Source organism: Sus scrofa, chromosome 13 (assembly GCF_054392235.1).
Source record: "Sus scrofa isolate SSC_HxYL_T2T_F1_AM1 chromosome 13, Sscrofa_HxYL_maternal_Yorkshire_Landrace_v2.0, whole genome shotgun sequence".
Classification (NCBI taxonomy): Eukaryota; Metazoa; Chordata; class Mammalia; order Artiodactyla; family Suidae; genus Sus; species Sus scrofa.
This window is the reverse complement of record NC_139395.1, coordinates 36409606-36430123: the sequence shown is the minus strand read 5'-3', so window position 1 is coordinate 36430123 and position 20518 is coordinate 36409606. Positions and strand designations below refer to the sequence as shown.

Below are 20518 nucleotides of genomic sequence, written 5' to 3'. Positions count from 1 at the left end.
GCGGGTTCGGTCCCTGCCCTTGCTCAGTGGGTTAACAATCCGGCGTTGCCGTGAGCTGTGGTGTAGGTTGCAGACGCGGCTCGGATCCCACGTTGCTGTGGCTCTGGCCGGCCGGTGGCTACAGCTCCGACTGGACCCCTAGCCTGGGAGCCTCCATATGCCGCGGGAGCGGTCCAAGAAATAGCAAAAAGACAAAAAAAAAAAGAAATCACTAATAAAATAACCTCCCAGAAGGACATGAGTTGCCAGATTTCAAGTGCCTACAGAATGTGCAACTCAAGTCCTGAGTCCATACCGAGGTATTCCATAGTGACATACGATAGTTAATTTCAAACATAGGGGAACGGATGATTTTATAAGCTTCTAGGGGTGGAAAAAAATCAGGTTACATGTAAAAGGATTAACAATTAGAATGGCTTCAGTTTTTTTTTGTTTTTGTTTTTGTCTTTTTAGGGCCACACCCTTGGCATATGGAGGTTCCCAGGCTAGGGGTCCAATCGGAGCTGTAGCTACCAGCCTATGCCAGAGCCACAGCAACGCGGGATCTGAGCCACGTCTAGGATCTACACCACAGCTCAAGGTAACACCAGATCCTTAACCCACTGATCGAGGCCAGGGATCGAACCCGCAACCTCATGGTTCCTAGTCGGATTCGTTTCCACTCTGCCACAACAGGAACTCCTAGAATGGCTTCAGTCTTTTAAAACAAAAGCAATTATGGCAACAAGAAGACACTAGAATGATGCCTTCAAGTTCATGAAAGAAAATTACAGACAACCTGTAAGCAGCCTATGCCCAGCCATACTGTTCTATTCTCATACTTGAGTATTAAAGACACTTCAGACATGCCAGTTCTCAAAAATTTACCTCTTTTACACCCTTTGTTAATAAGTTATTAGAAGACGCATCTCCTCAAATAAAATAAAAAACCAAAAGGGAGAGAATTTAGCATACAGGGAATAAATTCAACACAGAAGAGGCAAAGTGGACTGATCCCCAGCAAGGGTTATGACATCCCAGGAAGAAAGCTACAGATGGAAGCAATGTGATTCAAGAGACACAATAGAGGGCTGTCACCACCCACATCCCCACAGCCATTGAGACTTCTTTTTAATGAGAGCTGAGCTGGTCTAGGTCTTTATCTGAATTTAGTCAGTGTTGACCCCATGTTGATGAAGTTCCCGGTGTCCCATCCCTGTCTGCCTAGATTGGCTGAGGACATACGTTACACTACAGATATATTTTGCTTTTACCTATTCCTAATGGCTAGAGCATGAAGAGCTTAGAAAGAGCAGTGTACTTCCCCAACCATATTTCTTCCAGGTATTTAGTACCTTGTAGAGACTTCAGCTCTGCCAGGTGCCCTGACTGTGATGAGTTTTATGGTTTCCCAGGACTCATCAGCAAACTTTCCCAAGGACTTAACAGACCAGACTCAAGGAAGTCACTGTTCAGCTTATCTTCTCCTGCGAGCCTTCATTTAAACAGTGGTAATATGGACTTTTCTGTTCATCACTATGTTTATACTTGCCATTCAGTTTTTCAAAACTGTTGAAAAAATGATACTGCTTAAGGTTACATACTATGGTAGAAATTGACCTTCTGTTCACCAAGTCATTTCCCTTTATTGCCCATGGCTATGCTGTATTTCACAATCTTTCTTGCATTAAGTGCAGCCATTTGACTGAATTCTGACCAAAGGTGACAGATGTATTAGTCCAGGCCCATCAAACTTTCCACGGAATCTACCATATTCCCTCTCTTTGCCCTTGAATCTGCCAGCCAGATGCAGAGAGCTCAGTGAAAAGTGTGAAAGTCTCTGAGCCTCAGGGAACAGCAGAGTCACTAGATGAAAGGAGCCCGAGTCCGAGGGTGACTTTGTGGAATCAACAACTCCTTTGCCAGTGCTTTCCAACTCACAGAAGAGAAACAGGCTTTAACATGTTAAACCACTGAAACTTGGGGGTTGTTTGTTAGAGTAGGCTAGCCTAATTTGACTGACAGACACAAAAAGTTGATCAAACTGTTGTTTCTCAAAATTAAACCACATATTGATTAGGAATACACATTTAGAGAGAGATCTGGAACTGCAGGGTTAGGCAGAGAATGGTCCCAAAAGAGGGATTAACATGTAAAATGGGATTATAATTACCTGGAGGGGAAAAAGATGCCATTTGAGGTTATTTACAAGAAACTACCAGGATACTGTAATGTTCAATTTCTTGGCCTATGTAGTGAGACTGCAGATGCTCATTTTATTATTCTTCCCGAAACTTTTTTGTTTTCTATTTATCTATACATATTTCACAAGTAAACCACTAATTATTTTGCTCAAAATCAATTAGAAAGAGTAGACACTGAAAAAAATCTGTTGGAGCATTTAGGAAAAATAAGACAAGGGTTCCCTGGTGGTTCAGTGGGTTAAGGATCTGGTGTAGTCACAGCTGTGGTGTGGGTTTGATTCCTGGCCCACGAACTTTTGCAGGCTGTGGGTATTCCCCCCCCCCCAAAAAAAAGAAAACTAAGCTCAAAAAAAAGAGGCAACTCTCGGAGTTCCCATCATGGTGCAGCGGAAACAAATCCAACTAGGAACTATGAGATTGCAAGTTCAATCCTTGGCCTTGCTCAGAAGGTTAAGGATCTGGCATTGCCATGAGCTGCGGTGTAGGTCGCAGACAAGGCTCGGATCCTGTGTTGCTGTAGCTGTGGGTAGGCCAGCAGCATCTAAAGAAACTCTTATTTTAAGTGTACATATATGTTTTTTACACAAAAATGGGTTCATAGGAGTTCCCCTTGTGGCTCAGTGGTAACAAACCCAACTAATTATCCATGAGGATGTGGGTTCAATCCCTGATCCCACTTAGTGAGTTAAGGATCCAGTGTTGCCATGAGCTGCAGTGTAAGGTCACAGATTCGGCTCAGATCGGCGTTGCTGTGGGGGGGGGAGGGCATAGGCCAGCAGCTGCAGCTCCAATTTGACCCCTTAGCCTGGGAACCCCCATATGTCGTGTGTGTGGCCCTAAAAAAAAAAAAAAAGGTTTATAAAACATGTGCTATTTTGTAACCATCTATAGCAGACAGACTCTTAAGGTGGCCACCCCACCATGTGCCCTCACTCTTGCTGTTCACATCTTTGTGTAAATACTTCCCCAAGAATGTAGGCAGAACTTAAAACTTGCTTCTACCAACAAAATATGACAATGGCTATTGTCATATTTTATTCCCATGACTATGTTACATTATATAATACCATCTAGCTAACAGACAAGCTGTAGCTGGATGGCTTGATGAACCTCTCATACTGGGAAACACCAAAGAGTCAAGAAGTTCATGATGCCTCTCAAGGCCAAAAGCAGCCTTTAGGACCTTGAAGATAGTCTCTAGATGACCAAGCAACTTCTAGTAAGCAAAAAGCCTCAGTTATAAAACCACAAGAAAATTAAATCTGCCAAAAACCTAAGTGAGTTTGGAAGCAAATTTTTCCCCAGTTAAGCCTTCAGGTGAGAATTCAGCTTAACCAACACCTTGATTGAAGCCTCATGAGACCCTAAGCAGAGGACCAAGTTCAACAGTGCTCAGATTCCTGCCTCAGAGAAACTATAGGATAATAAGTGTACGCTGGAGTTCCCGTCATGGTGCAGTGGTTAACGAATCTGACTAGGAACCATGAGGTTGCAGGTTCAATCCCTGGCCTTGCTTAGTGGGTTAAGGATCTGGTGTTGCCGTGAGCTGTGGTGTAGGTTGCAGACACGGCTCAGATCCCGCGTTGCTGTGGCTCTGGTGTAGGCTGGAGACTACAGCTCCAATTTGACCCCTAGCCTGGGAACCTCCATATACCACGGGAAGCGGCCCTAGAAAAGAAAAAAAGACAAAAAAAAAAAAAAGTGTATGCTGTTTTAAGTTGCTAAATTTGTGTAGCAACTAAATTTGTTACAACACATACAATTTTAAACAATGGATACAAGCTTTTAAAATCATGGATGAATGAATTCAGCAAAGTTGTAGGGATATAAAACCAACACAAAACATCAGTTGCATTTCTCTACACTAACAATGAACAAAGCAAGAAGGAAATTAAGAAAACAACACTGAAAAAGACAGTCTCTTCACTAAGTGGTGCTGGCAAAACTGGAAAGCTAAATGTAAATCAATGAAACTAGAACACACCCTCATACCATGTACAAAAATAAACTCAAAATGGCTTAAAGACTTAAACATGCGACATGACACCATAAAGCTCCTAGAAGAGAACAGAGGCAAAATATTCTCTGACATTAACTGTACAAGTGTTTTCTCAGGTCAGTCTCCCAAGGCAAAAGAAATAAATACAAAAATAGGAGTTCCTAACATGGCACAGCAGAAACATATCCAACTAGGAACCATGAGGTTGTAGGTTCAATCCCTGCCCTAGCTCAGTGGGTTAAGGATCTGGCATTGCCATGAGGTGTGGTATAGGCTGCAGACGCAGCTTGGATCTGATGTTGCTGTGGTATAGGCCAGCAGCTGTATTTCCAATTCAACCCCTAGCCTGGGAAGCTCCACATGCTGAGGGTGAGACCCTAAAAAGCAAACAAAACAAAACAAAACAAAAACAAACAAATGAACCCCCAAATGGGACCTAATCAAACTTACGAGCTTTTGCACAGCAAAAGAAACCATTTTAAAAAATGAAAAAAACCTCTGGAATTGGAGAAAATTGTTGCAAACAATGCAACTGACAAGGGCTTAATGTCCAAACTATGCAAATAACTTATACAACTCAACAACAACAAAAAACAAACAACCCAATCAAAAAATAGAGACAATCCAGCAATCCCAATTCTGGGCATATAGCCAGACAAAACTATAATTTAAAATGATACATGCACCCCTATGTTTATAGCAGCACTATTCACAATAGCCAAGACATGGAAACAACCTAAATGTCTGTTGATGGAACAACGGATTAAGAAGATGTGATGCATATAAACAATGGAATACTATTCGGCCATCAAAAAGAATGAAAGAATTGCATGGATGCAGCTAGAGATTATCATACTAATTGAAATAAGTCAGAAAGACAAATACCATATGATATCACTTATACGTGGAATCTAAAATATGGCACAAATAAACCTATCTACAAAACAGAAACAGACTCACAGACATAGAGAAGAGACTTGTGGTTGCCAAGGGGGAGGAGTTTGGGGTTAGTTGATACAAACTATCACATTTAGAATGTATAAGCAATGAGGTCCTACTGTATAGCACAGGGAACTATATCCAGTCTCTTGGGAGAAACCATGATGGAAGGTAATATAAGGAAGGGAATGTGTGGATGTTTGTCTGAGTCACTTTGCTGTACAGCAGAAATTGGCACAGCACTGTAAATCAACTATAATAAAATAAATAGAAGTTCCCACTGTGGCACAACAGGATGTGCACCATTTCTACAGCATCAGGACACAGGTTCAACCCCTAGCATAGCGTAGTGGGTTAAAGGATCTGGCATTGCTGCAGCTACAGTGTAGGTCGCTACTGCAGCTCAGATCTGATCCAAGCCCAGGAACTCCATATGCTATGGGGCGACAAAAAAAGACAGACAGACAGATAATAAAGATCTTTTAAAAAAGAAAAAGAAAGAAAACGCCATTTACAAAAGTAAAAAAAGGATAAAATACCAGGATAAACTTAACCAAGAAGGCAAAAGATCTGTACAATGAAAACTACAAAATGTTATAGTTTTAACAATGTAGTTTAACATTAAGGAATTAAAGGAGCTATGAAAAAATAGAAAGTCACTTCCTAGGAGTTCCCATTGTGGAGCAGCGGAAACAAATCCGACTAGGAACCATGAGGTTGTGGGTTTGATCCCTGGCCTCGCTCAGGGGGTTAAGGATCCAGTGTTGCCATGAGCTGTGGCGTAGGCCAGACCCTACAGCAGCTCCAATTAGACCCCCCAGCCTGGGAAGCTCCACATGCCACAGGTGGGGCACTAAAAAAAGACAAAAAAGTCACTTCCTGTTCATGGACTGGAAATCTTAGTATTGTTAAAATGTCAGTACAACCCAAAGAAATCTACATATTCGATGCAATCATTATTAAGTCCCAGCGATTTTTTTTTGCAAAAGTAGAAAAACTTATCCTAACATTAAAACTCCTATGGAATCTTAAGGGACCCCAAATAGCCAAAAAAATCTTGAAAAAGAAGAACAAACTTACTAGAAAGCTACCATAACCAAAATTATATGTTACTGGCATAAAGAGAGACACGTAGACCAACAGAATGTAACAGATGACCCCCAGATAAACCTGGCATATATGGCTAAATGATTTTCAACAAAGGGTGTCAAAATCAGTCAATGGGGAATGGACAGTCTTTTCAACAAATGGTGCTGGTAAAACTGGATATTCATATGCAAAGGATTAACTCCTTAGTAGGTCAAACAAATAAATACAAGAGCTAAAACTGTCCTTACACAAAAAGCTTCCTAACACTGGATTTAGTGATGGTTTCTTGGACATGACATCAAAAGCACAGGCAACAAAAGAAAAATTAGATGAAGAGAACTTCGTCAAAACTTAAAACTGTTGTTTATTAAACTATCAAGAGTAAAAAAAGCAACCCATGGAATAGGAGAAAATATTTGCAAATCATATCTGATAAGGGATTAATATCCAGAATATATGGAGAACCCCCAAAACTCATCAACAACAAAACTCAATTCAAAGATGGTCAAATGAGGAGTTCCCGTCGTGGCGCAGTGGTTAACGAATCCGACTAGGAACCATGAGGTTGCGGGTTCAGTCCCTGCCCGTGCTCAGTGGGTTAACGATCCGGCGTTGCCGTGAGCTGTGGTGTAGGTTGCAGACGCGCCTCGGATCCCTCGTTGCTGTGGCTCTGGCATAGGCCAGTGGCTACAGCTCCGATTCGACCCCTAGCCTGGGAGCCTCCATATGCCGAGGGAGCGGCCCAAAGACATAGCAAAAAGACCAAAAAAACTAACTAACTAAATAAATAAATAAATAAAGATGGTCAAATGACTTGAAAAGGTATTTCACCAAAGAGGATACACAAATAGCCAACAAGCACATGAAAAGATGTTCAACATCACTAATCATTAGGGAAATACAAGTCAATGAGATAACACCTCACACCCATTAGAATGGCGATTATTAAAAAAAAAAAGAAAGAAAAAAAGAGAAGTGTGTCAAGGATGAAGAAATATTAGAACACTTGTACACTGTAAAATGGTGCAGCTGCTCTTAAAAACGGTAGGGCAACTATTCAAAAGATTAAACACGGGATTACTACACGGCCCAGCAATTCTATTTATGGATATACACCCAAAAGAAATGAAAGCAGGAATTCAAACAGATATTCACTTGTGTTCAGAGCAGCACTATTCATAATGGCCAAAAGGTAGAAACAACCCAAATGTCCAACAACAATCAAATGGATAAGCAAAAAACTAACAAAAAATCTATATCTATATATAATGAAATATTATTCAGCCTTGAAAAGGAGTGAAATTCTCATAGATGCTACAGTATGGATGAACCTTGTGAACATTAAGCTAAGGGAAATAAACTACTTTTAAAAAGACAAATACTATATGAGTCCACTTATCTAAAGTACCTAGAGTAGTCAAATTCACAGGGACAGAAGGTAGAATATGGATACCAGGAGCTGCAGTGAATGAAGATTATTGTTTAAGGAGCACAGAGTTTGAATTTGGAAGGATGAAAAAGTTTTGGAGGTAGATGGTAGTGATGGCTGGACAACAATATGAATGTACTTAATACCACTGAATTGTGTACTTCAAAATGTTGAAAATGGTAAATTTTACGTTATGTATATTTTAACAATTAGAAAACCATTCTGGGTAGAGAGCAAAGGATGAGTGTAGTAAGAAAGGAGGACAGCAGCCCTCTCATTTCCTTGACTTATCCACTTAGAATGATATCCTGATTGGGGAAAAATCATCTAATTTAAATCTAAAATAGATTCTTTTCTACTTTTAATCCTATAATCCTTGGATCATTTAACTGAAATACTTTTTTTTTTTTAAAGCAACATGGAAGCTTACTAATTATACTGTAATTATACAATAAATAACACAACAAATTATAATAAATACAAGAATTATACTGTTTGTTATAATAAATGATTAAACCATTTAACAGAGAAATAACTATTTTAACATCCTAATCCTCTATACACAGTGTACTCTTAGAAACCAGATGTCAAAAAACTGCTCCTAGCTGTTAAAATGTTTCTATTGAAGAAAGTGGGAGATGTAGAAAGAATAACAAACTGATCAGAATAAACGACTTAAATTTGTTTCCTAAAGGAGTAAAGACATTTTATATCAAAACTAGTTAAAATTTTGATGTTCATAATGAAGGTTTCAAATTGAAAACAATGGACAAAGATAACTATGATTTCTAAAGAAGGGTTTTAATAATCCACTTCTGAGAAAATAAAAATACCCTGATAAGCACTTGCACTCCAAGGTTTTCCCAACCTCTTTTCTGCTCTCTCCCCTCTCCTCTGTTCTAATCTCACTCTTTTTTTTGGAAGAGGAGGGGAAGGCTGAGATAGAGAAGGGTTATAAGATAAGGCAATAAACCAGATAATAGGAGTAGAGATGAGAGAAAAATACTTCAATTATATTTTCCTCACACTGAATACTAAACACATCATCATCATCAAATGCTAACAATCCAAATGGCTGAGGTCAAGGAAAAACTCAGTTTCCTCAAATGAAAAGAAACCAGCTACAGGTTTTGCATCTATGAATTAAGTCTGTATGCCAAATTCTTCAAACAACCTCTGCCACATGGCTGCAGATAATATGGTGACATGAACCTTGATCAAAAAAGTGGAGCACTAAACTCTTTAACAGCTTTTTAGCCTAAGAAGTGAGATCAGTTGGAGAACTTCAAACTCAAGCACTTTACTAAGTACAGAAACACCAAGGTTTTCATAAGAAGGCACATGGTACAGAAAGGCAGCTATGCTGGTACACAGCATCTGATAATAACCAAGAGTTTGAAGAGATAACTTCTTGATATTACACATATTACTGTACAGGTCTATGGGAAGAAGAGAATGAGAATTTGGGAAGAAGCTAATTTCTCTGTTTAATCAAAATAATCCTGTAAAATAGCCCATCCTTCCCAGTGTCCTTTTGACCCCAATGACAAGTGTGAAGGTCTTAGAATTAAGCTGCTATTTCAACTCGGGACATGGCCTCCTATGTGGGTAACAGTAATGTTTTTCCCCTGTTGTTAAAACATTTGACTGATCCTTGCCAAAAAGTCTCAGAACCAGACATGACATCAATATTGGTACAATCCTGTGCTCCTCCTTGTGCACATTTTTCTAAAATGCTATCCTCATTAGTTTTCCTTAATCGTGCTCATTTCTTTAAAAGGGAAGACAAAAAAATAAAACAAAACTGGATCCTAGGATATGCATGCTAAGCACATTTTCACCCCAAAACTTAGCCTTAATCTTCTGATGGCAAATGTCCTTTAAATGCTCCCTCTTCTGTGGTTGCCACTTTTCCTAAACCGCAGGCCTTCCTTACTTGCAGCGGGGCCAGGACAGAGTGTGGTTATGTGGTAGGTTCTGTCAGGCGAGCTTTGACAAGGCCTCAAAATAGACTCTGGGCACCAGCCAGGGAAACGGCCACTCACAAGTTCCAACTTCATCCTCATATGTTAGTCCCCCAGCACTTCTTTTTTCCCTCTCATTTTAAAAGGACAAAGACTTCTGAACCTCCTTCTGGTCATGAGTGAGCTGTAAAACACTGAAATTAGGAGCATAAACCTCTCTTATTCTGCTCACAAGCACTTTTACAGTATAAAGACTGAATCAGTACCTACTTTCTGCCCTGAGAAATTAATCCATCAATGGCACTCTGGTTTTCAAAAGGATTTTTGGATCTCAAACTCCACAGAGGTTTATTTTATTATGAATAAACTATGATGCAGAAGATAAAGGAAGACAGAAGGTGGGCCACTATTTCCCATGTGACTAATAATAGAGCAGAAGACTTCTTCAGGGCAAGAAGTGAAACTATATACAATGTTTTTAATTGATACTGGTCATAAAATCCTACAACAATCAGGCTACTACAAAAAGCACTCATTTAACTAGTATTACCAAACATAAACGAAGTAGTTCATCTATAACGACACAGTCTCTAAGGTATGGTATTATTACCCTTACCAGTACAAATAAAATTATCCAGCTGTCACCCCAAAATGCTTAAAATTACCTTATAAGATATATTTAAGTATATATTTTAAATTATAAGGAAGATAAAGAACACATAGTAATTAAAAGCTTTTTCCCCTCTTTCTACAAGGTTAGGAAAAAAGTTAACTACTGTTATAAAATCCCAATATACATTTGAAATACTTTTTAAATTTCACAATTTAAGTCCCAACCTTGCAATCACATTTTCAGAAATAGATTCCGTATACACACTTAGGCACTAGTGCAGAGTTCATTATAGCCATGTTAGTAGAAGCTAAAAACCACCCAGTCTATTAATAGAGAATGTTAAATTATGGAAAATGAACACGTTATGGTTCATCTACACTAGGCAAAACATCAAATCTTTTTAAAAAATTAGATGGACATATGTGCTAATATAGAATGATTTCTAAGACATATCAAGGGTAAGAATAAGAATAAAAAGTACAGGATATTTCTTCTAAACCTCTATGATTACAAATGTAAGAGAAAACTTGGAGTGGGATACACAGGAAACCATTAAGAGTGGTTGCTTGGATTAAGGGGGGAGGAAAAGCCCAGGAGTTTATTGTGGAAGGGAAACTCCTTTTCACCATATAACACTCTTTTTAAATGTTTTATCAGTTTTAAAAAGTCCCACAAAATCTATTGAACCCATGAAGTGACTATACTCTTCTATCTGCCATTTCTTCCCTCTTCTTTACCACTTGTACACTTTAAGATTTTTTTAGAAATTATAGTTGATTTACAATGTGCTAATTTCTGCTGTACAACAAAGTGACTTAGTTATACACATATATACCTGCCTTTTCATATTCTTTCCATTATGACTTATCCCAGAAGACTGGATATGGTTCCCTGTGCTATACAGTAGCACTCTTGTCTATCCATTTTAAATGTTATAGTTTGTGTCTACTAACTCCAAACTCCCTGTCTATCCCTCTCCCTGCCCCCTCTGCCTTGGCAACCAAAAGTCTGTTCTCTATGTCTGCATCACTTATACTCTTATCTACTGCTCTCCCTACCACTAGACCAAAATAAAAGCATGCATATGGAGCAGATCTCAGACCTTCTCCAAGAAACAGAATCCTCTCCTTCCCCCCATAAAATATCATAGAACAAATGCGAAAGTATTAGCATACATAAATCCAGTTTTTAGCCCAATGTTCTATTCCTTTTAAGTTTGGCCTAATTTATTGCAGTCCAAAAAGTTTTTGGAGTGAAAATACAATGTGCAACACAAAAATCATTTCTAACAGTGTCCTATCTATTATTTTAAAGGGAAAAAAAATGGAGGAAAAGGCAAGGTTATTTTACTCACAGAGTAAATTTTGCTCAATTCCTTCCTTCTGAAGTTTTATAAGTTGAGTTTTGAACAATGGTCAAAAAGTCTTTATTTACAAACTGAATAAGGTGATACATTTTTCCAGTTAAAGGACCATTTCTCCAGTCAGATCCTCCAAAGAGAAAGCAACTACCTAAAAGGAAAAGGCTATGAAACTGCCTCTCCTTTGTAGGTGCAGAAGAAAGTGCACTTATGGTGAGAACAGAAGAACTATTTCCTCTAAAATGATCCTCATCAACATGCCCAGCAGGGAGAAATTTTTTTCCTATATATCATCAATTCTGTTCCTTTTCACACTAGAAGCAGTGTAAACAATTCACAAAGAGCTTTGTAAGAAGCTGCTCCCTCCCTCTCATTTCTAAAGATCTGTTTTTGTTTTGAGAGAAAATGAATCTACTTTGCCAAATATATTCTCCAAATCAGTTTTCCTTCTTTATGAAGATGCTTAAATCCTGACATTAGAAGGATTCTCCTGCATATCTATCCATCAAGACCATCAGTTCAGGTGGTTTCCACAAGGGATTTTCCAAAAGGGAATCTCTGTTCACTGGAAACTGAAACTCTTAAGTCACTATTAGCTGGACAAAAGTCAAAAGCAACATTAGGGAACACTCTGAATATAAGAATGGATAGCCAAATGAGATAAAATGTCAAAAATTCTGTCAAAGAATTAAGGGAATTGCTAAGCAAGATCAATGGGTAAACTGACCATTACTTTATAAATAATAACTAATCAAAGTTCTTTGTAAATCAAAACAAGGTAAATTAAGTTGAATTCCAAAAAGAAAACAAAGCTAAGAGTATCAAAAACTCTGTGATTCAGGAGTTCGCACTGTGGTACAGTAGGTTAAGAATTCAATTTTAGTGGCTCATTTGCTGTGGAAGTGAGGGTTTGACTGCAGGCCCAGAACAGTGGATTAAAGGATCAGCATTACCACAGCTCTGGCTTAGGTCACAGCTGCAACTCGGATTCAATCCCTGGCCTAGGAACTTCCATATGCTGTGGGTGTGGCCATAAAAATTAAAAAATTGAAAAAAAAAAAAAAAGAATTCTGTGATTCAAAGTCATTTTGCTTTAACAACACTTTAAAAGCCAAAATGATCAAATTACATTTGAGCAATAAAAGGTTTTTTTCTAGTTTAAAGTGAATTCATTCCAATAATAAATCAATACTTCAATATACATTTTCTTCTATAACAGAATGTAAAAGTGAACTCAGTGTAATCTCATTCTATACTTTTATGGATAGATTTCCCAAAAATGGGTAAGGTCTTTTATTCAAAAGACTGTTCTGTGTATCATAGATCCTTTCAGTGAAGTTTTTCCTAACTTAAAGACAGTAGCGCTCTTTTTCACTAACATTTATTTTGTTTCTAGACATTTATCTTTCCACATCTGGCAAAAAGGAAAAAAAGGGTAAAATCGCAACAATCCATTTAGGAACTAACAAAGTAGTCTAAATCCCAACATTCTGCAAAAGTTCACTTTTCATTTCTTTACCATACGTCATGACAATAAATATGGAGCAACTACCTAATAAAGCATTAACACAACACTTCCTATGAATGAAAGCATCTAATTAACAGGTGGTAACAAACCTCTAGCTTTCCCCTATTCCATATCAATGATTCACAAAGTGAGTGACCTAACTTCCTAAATGAATCATACTTTCTAAAATTCTGGGTCATCATCTCTATATGTGTTAAACACAGCATGATGTTGGTTAAACAGGGTTAATTCTGCAAGACCTTCAAACAACAGCAAACTTCAAGGCCCTGCCAACTAACTCTAAACTGCAACACTGCATTCTCCAACAACTGCACCTTTCCATACAGATTGACCCCCAAAATAAAAGGTTATGTTGAAACAATGTCTTTTCTTTTCTTTCTTTTTTTGCTTTTTAGGGTGGCACCTGTGCGGCATGTGGAGGTTCCCAGGCTAGGGGTCTAATCTGAGCTACAGCTGATGGCCTATACCACAGTCACAGCAAGACCAGATCCGAGCGGCACCTGTGACCTACACCACAGCTCACAGCAACACGGGATCCTTAACCCACTGAGCAAGGCCAGGGATAGAACCTGCAAACCTCATGGTTCCTAGTCGGATTCGTTTTTGCTATGCCAAGACGGGAACTCCCTTTCTTTTTCCTTTTTTTTTTAACAATGTCATTTTGAACACTGATTAAGAACTGATCAACACAACCTTGTAAATCAAACTATACTCCAATATAAAAAATTTTTAAAGTATTAAAAAAAAAAACAAAACAAAACAACTAATCCACCCACATCCTGTTCTCCATCTCTCTGATTCCATTACTGCATCCACATTCCCAGTGTGATGCCATAGAAAAGTCATGGGCACTGTTATCTTTATCCTTTAATCAATCAAACCTACTCTACAGTTTTTCTGTTTGCAGCAGAAATGCTGAGTCATTAAATGGAAAGCCAAAGAAAATGAGCTACAAACAGTTAAAGTTTAGTATACAGTATTTTCCTGGCCAGATCTCCACAGTCTGATATTTGTATCTCTCATGGTGGAAAAAGTAGAGCAAACACTTGAACTTCCCTCCCCTCTTCCCACCCCAAGAAAGAGATGGTTTTCCTTAGGTCCTCCTGCTTCCTGCGGGATATCCACAGGTAAGAGAAGCAGGCCTAGGTAGAACTATATAATTTAACAATCTGGATGTGAATGACACCTCGCATTAGTCAAGCATTAACCCCGACACTCTTAGCAAGCGCCTCTTATACCCAAGCTTCAGTTCGGTTCAAGGAGGGGAAAAAAAAAAAAAACCAACATAAAAATGCTCCTCCCTCCACTGGCCTGACACCTTTCTCCGGGGTGCGGGGCCGGGGACAGTACCGAGAGAGTGCCGAGTCCCAGGAGAAGGCGCCTAGAGCAGCCGAAGCGGACAGACAGCGGCCCAATTTCTTTTCTCCCACAATGGGAGCAACACCGTCCCCTCTGGTGGAGGGAGGGTGCGCGTTAGAGACCAGGCGAGATGCCGGAGGACGCGGCAGGCAGGGGGCGACCCCGACCCAGGACCCGCCGGGGGCCCGACCCCCAGCAGGGATCAGTGGCAGAGCGGACCTCGCCTGGCTGCAGAGGCCGAGGAGGGGCCCCCGCTCCCCGCTCTCCCCCGGGCCAGCAGGAGGAGCGGCCCTTACCTGTCTCCGGGAGCAGACTGTGGCTGCGGCGCCGCCCGAGAAGGGCCGGACCGCGGCTTGCCGGCCGGGAGCCCGCCGGAACGAAGGGCGAGGGGCGCGGAGGGCAGCCTCGTTCCCAAGGACCCAACCAGGCGGGCCAGGCTGGATGCGGCAGCTCCCGGCGCCAGCGGCCGGTCAGTCACTCACGCCGGTGTCCCCTCGGCGCCGCAGCTGAGACAGCGGGAACCGGCCCCGGGAGGAGCCGCAGCCCGAGCGGCGGGCGGCGGAGGCGGAGGAGGGGCGGGGCCAAAGGGTCGTCGACCCGCTCACCCGGAAGCAGTTGTGGCCGCGGCGGCGCGCGCTGCGAGACAGGATTGATTCCCCGCGGCCAGCTGCGCGCAACCCAAGGGAAGAGTCCCTTGCTTCTGCAAGTCTCTGGGATTGCGCTGGGTTAGTGGCAAGAGGCGCGACCGCCGGTGGGGCGAAGGCCCCAAGGCCCCGGCGGCCTCGAGGTGGCTTGTTTGGGCTAGCGGGGCCTGCCCAGCCCCTCCGCCCCCAGTACCCGGGCTGGAAATGTGAATTCAAGGCTGCACCCGCCCTGGTCACCTCTAACTGCCAGGGTGACAGTTCCAAAGGTAGGAACGAAGGTGGGTGGGTGTGGTTGAAATGCTGAAAGCTTCATTTCCAAAACGAATGATTATGAAATGATTTTCAGAGAAGAATGCTGGGGACAAGGGGGAGAGAATGTAAAGTCCGTTAAATACCTGATGGACACAGATCTGTCCTTCATTCCGGAAGTATCTCTTGAGATCCACCAGGTTCAAGGCACTGTAGAAAGTCCAGCGTCCTGCTCTTTGGGGAGGTCATCTTCTAGTGGGGTAGACATTGAAACACACAAGATAATGACAGATTATGGTAAGGCTCCGCAAGAAATCACCAAAGTGATGAGCGATTACGTGGGCGAGACCTCTTTGGCAGGGTAGGACGTCTAGAGAAGACATCTAGAGGGAAGTGGTAGTTGAGAAGCCGCCTGGGGAAATGGCATAAAATACCACAACTTGACATCCAGGGACTGTGGGTTCTAGAACCCCCTGAATAAGCCCACAGTTCAATGCTAAGAACCTGGCTCTAATGCCTTCTAAGGGCTGTTTCTCTGTTGCCCCCTTTGGCGATTTCAGAAGGCTTGGTCACCCTTTAGAGTCCTTGAGAACTAGAGTATGGAACTTCAAGGTTCAAGGCATGAATTATGGTACTTAAGGTCTCTAGGTAGTGAGGCATCAACAGGTGTCTTCATCACAAGAGAATTACCATACCTCAGCCTCGAAAAGCAGCCTTTAATTTCTCACTGTTTCTCTTTCCATGTCACTATTTTTCTTAGACACACGAGCAAACATTGAAACTACGGTTTGGGGCAGTTCCCGTCTTAGCTCAGCGGAAACGAATCTGACTAGCATCCATGAGGACATAGGTTCGATCCCTGGCCTCGCTCATTGGGTTAAGGATCCTGAGTTGCCATGAGCTGTGGTGTAGGTCTCGGTCAACGGTTCAGATCTGGCCTTTCTGCGTTGCTGTGGCTTAGGCCAGCAGCTACAGCTCTGATTCCACCTCTAGCCTGGGAACCTCCATATGTGTCAGATGTGGCCCTAAAAAGAAAAAAAGAAAAGAAACTACGGTTTTTATCTGACATCAAGAGAGCCTTAATCTTCTCAAGGGATCATACTATGTTATAATCTGAATAAAGGGATTAATGATATATTTTGCTAAATCAGTCAAAGATAAAAGGCAGACTTGCAGAAGAGGACCTATTCAGGTTTCTGAATAATGCCACTGCATCCAATAATGTTTATTAAATTTCAGTTACATAACTGCATACTTAATGGAAAGTTTGTTTAGATTATATTAGGTGTAGATTCACTTGCTTTTTAAAAATTTACTCCTTAGTCACTGTTTTGGCTCATCCCAAACTAAAAGAGAAGGAAATGTTTTGCTATGTGTTCTTGGAAAACTGGGAGAAAGGTCACACTTATTGAGTACCTACTATTTGCACAGCATCTTACTAAGCACTTCAGTATATTATCCCTTTTAGTAACCAGGACCAAGCTTGAGCCATGGGGGTTATTATACCCATTTTAGTAACAAAGACTTTGAGATTCAGAGAAATTATGACACACTTAAGGTAACAAAACTAGTGTCTGAAAGAGAATTTGAACTCTAGTCTCTCTGGCTCTAATTCCCCTTTTACTTTAAGCCATGTTGCTGTACTTTAATATCTAAGAGGGAAATGTAAATGAAGTAACCTATGTCACTTTTATCATTTTATTATGAAAATATGGAGTTGCTGTTGTGGCTCAGTGGGTTAAGAACCCTACACCGTGTCCATGAGGATGCAGGTTCTATCTCTGGCCTCGGATGTAACCAAGCAGCCATGTAGGTCACATCTGGTGTGGCTGTGGCTATGGTGTACGTAGCCTGGCAGCTGCAGCTCAGATTTGACCCCTAGCTTGGGAACCTCCCTCCATATGTTGCAGGTATGGCCATAAAAAGAAAGATACATAGATATAGATATAGATATAAATTTTTTTGAAGGTAGAGTGGTAAGAGGCAGTTTTAGGACTTCTGTGTTTCATTTTGTTGTGTTTTGTTGGCCCCACTCTCAGCGTGCAGAAGTTCCCAGGCCAGGGATCAAACATGCGCCACAGCTGTAACCAGGGCCATTGCAGTGGCAACACTGATCCTTAACCCACTGAGCCATAGGGGAACTCCTGGAACTTCTCTGTTTTTACATCTCTCACTATAGGATACTTGCCATCCATTTGGCACCCAAAAAAACAATTCTAGGGGGAAGGATGGAGTGGGAGTGTAGGGTTAGCAGATGTAAGCTCTTATGTATAGAAGGGATAAAGAATAAGGTTCTACTGTATAGCACAGGAAACTATATTCAATATCTTATGGTAAACCATAATGGAAAAGAATATTTTAAAAAGAATGTATACATACATATACATATATATCTGAATCACTTCGCTGTACAGAAGAATTTAACACAGCATTGTAAATCAACTGTACTTCAATTAAAAAAAAATCCTCTTGTTTTAAGAGTTCATGATGTCATAGGTCTTTTGAATGTTCCCAAGAATGTTATAAGAATGATGCTCTCATTTTGTCATTGCAAGGGGATCCTGACTGAATGTATCACTCTGAACTATTTCACAAGCAGTCTTTCCCTGCATGTTAAATGATTTCTTTTTGCCAAAAATATGTGTTCCCAGATATTTATGGAATATTCTGACATTTGAATGCCCCCAGGTCTGTGTGGGCTGGCTGCTCTAGGGACAGATTAATAGACGAAGGAAAATTTTGAAAGTGTTTATACAGTTTTGAGGAATGAGGTGGTAGGATCTGTACATTTTTGTTCTTTTCATACCAGATCCCTCACATTTTTCTTTGATGATGTCAAGAAATAAAAATTTTCCTTCCTCAAGAGCAAGTACTCATTTTTGTGGTTTTTTACAAAATTGACTTTTACAAACACAATACTATGTTTCACTCTACACACATCTCTGGAAAATGTTAGTTCACACATTAAAAATAGGATGCTAGGAGTTCCCGTTGTGGTGCAATGGAATGAATCTGACTAGGAACCATGAGGTTGCAGGTTCAATCCCTGGCCTTGTTCAGTGGGTTAAGAATCTGGCATTGCCATGAGCTGTGGTGTAGGTTGCAGAGACAGCTCAGATCCCGCATTGCTGTGGCTCTGGCGTAGGCTGGCAGTTGTAGCTCTGATTTGACCTCTAACCTGGGAACTTCCATGTGCCTCAGGTGTGGCCCTAAAAAGCAAAAAAAAAAAAAAAAAAAAAAAAAAAAAAAAAAAAAAAAAAATTCTGGTTAACTCCTTAACAAGACTATAGAAACCTAGCAAAACAATAATCTCTATGTATATTTGCTTTAAGTTCTTTTCAAAGATTCTTTTTCACCTTGATTTACTATTTTTTTAAAAATTTTTTTTGGGGGGGCGATAGTTATAGACTCACAGGAAGTTAAAAAATATTACAGAAAGGTCCTATGTACTCTTTACCCAGTTTACCCCATTGGTAGCATCTTACATACCTAAAATACATTTTAAGAAATTGACATCTTGCTATCTTTCAATTTTTAGTTTCCTTTTATGTTTCATTATATTAAAAAATTACCATTTTTCAACAATTCATTTCTATTATATCTGGCTCTTCTCCCTTTCTAAATCAGCACATGGCAAGATCCGTAAACTTGCCAGGGTGCTTGTATGGAATAATAGATTTACTAAAAACTTCTATGGGTCAACACACTTAAAAGTGATTCATTTGCAAGATTTTTGCTTTTTTTGGCTCATACTATTCCATGCCATCCTTCCCTAATAAACCTGTAAATTTATACAACCTGTATATGTGTGTGTTTTCATACATCTTCTGACCACTGAAATGTCCTCAAAGAGATTGCTATTAAAAAAGAATGAAGGGCGTTCCGTTCCCGTTGAGGCACAGCGGAAATGAATCTGACTAGTATTCATTAGGGCAAGCAGGGTCGACCCTGGCCTCTCTTAGTGGCTCAGGGATCCGGTGTTGCCGTTGCCATGAGCTGTGTCATGGAGATCACAGACTACATTGCTGTGATCCCGCATTGCTGTGGCTGTGGTGTAGACCAGCAGCTGCAGCTCTGATTCGACCCCTAGCCTGGGAATTTCCATGTGCTGTGGGTGCAGCCCTTAAAAAGAGTGCAAAGCTCCTCATTGAATTGGAAAAAAAAAGTTTCTAATCATCTTAGCTATTCAAATGAGAATACCATGGTCTATTGGTTCAGAAGCCAGATCTCACTTATGGCTAATTCAGGCTCCATGTGGATTCTTCCAGCCAGAGCAGCTCACTCTTTACTCCACAGAGAGCAAATGAAGGAAAGAGAAGTATAACTAACTTTCTTCATCTCAGTGGTGAGGAAAATTGATGAGAGGGGAGAATTTGGAATTTTATGTAGGTGTCATTTATATTTATATAGTTTAAGTTTATAATTTGTATTTATTATATAAAATAAAATTTATATATAAATTCCTAATCACAGATAATCAAGTAATGGCTCTTCTGCATTGTATACTCACTATAAATGAGTAATAAAACATCATTCATATTACAATTCATTCAGCAAACTTAATCATCTACTGTATACCAGGCCCTCAGTTAGGCACTAGCAACATAGGAATACAACAGGGTCTGTTTTTTTAAATGAGCATTGTGCTCTTACTATGTGCCAGATCCTTCTTAAATGTTAGGGATTAAAATGGGAAGTAAAAAGATAGCTGTGTTTCTTTCTGTCATCAAACTATCTGATAAGGGAGATAAATGATCATACAGATTTAACTTTATAATCCCAATAGGTATTACTAAGAGTAGGTATGTGATGAGTGAAGGTGTTAAAGTGGAACTCAATCTAATGTGAGGTGTTAAAAATGACTTCTCCTTGTAAGAGATGCTCTGAGCCGAGATCTAAAACTGCCTCAAAGAGTATGGAGAAAAAGAGAACCCTCCTACACTGCTGGTGGGAGGTAAGCTGGTGCAGCCTCTATGGAAAATAGTATGAAGTTTCTTCAAACAGCTAAAAATAGAACTACCCGGAGTTCCCGTCGTGGCGCAGTGGTTAACGAATCCGACTAGGAACCATTAGGTTGCGGGTTCGATCTCTGCCCTTGCTCAGTGGGTTAACAATCTGGCGTTGCTGTGAGCTGTGGTGTAGGTTGCAGACGTGGCTCGGAC

At 40.4% G+C, this 20518-nt stretch overlaps 2 protein-coding genes across 51 annotated transcripts in view; one reads left to right on the top strand and one right to left on the bottom strand.

Annotated features, from left to right (window-relative positions):
* LRRFIP2 (LRR binding FLII interacting protein 2) overlaps positions 1–15054 on the bottom strand; it is a 121347-nt gene extending 106293 nt beyond the window's left edge. For all 50 annotated transcript variants that reach the window (XR_014822715.1, XR_014822717.1, XR_014822716.1 and 47 more), the window contains exon 1: positions 14760–15054. The gene's annotated coding sequence lies outside the window, so the exon portion shown is untranslated. The remainder of the gene's footprint in view (positions 1–14759) is intronic.
* The window catches only part of LOC100737115 (uncharacterized), an 82060-nt gene continuing 75729 nt past the window's right edge, over positions 14188–20518 (top strand). The window contains 4 exon segments of the mRNA XM_084987506.1: positions 14188–14231; positions 14543–14634; positions 14637–14858; positions 14861–15373. Coding sequence (XP_084843632.1) covers positions 14188–14231; positions 14543–14634; positions 14637–14858; positions 14861–15373 — 871 coding nt within the window.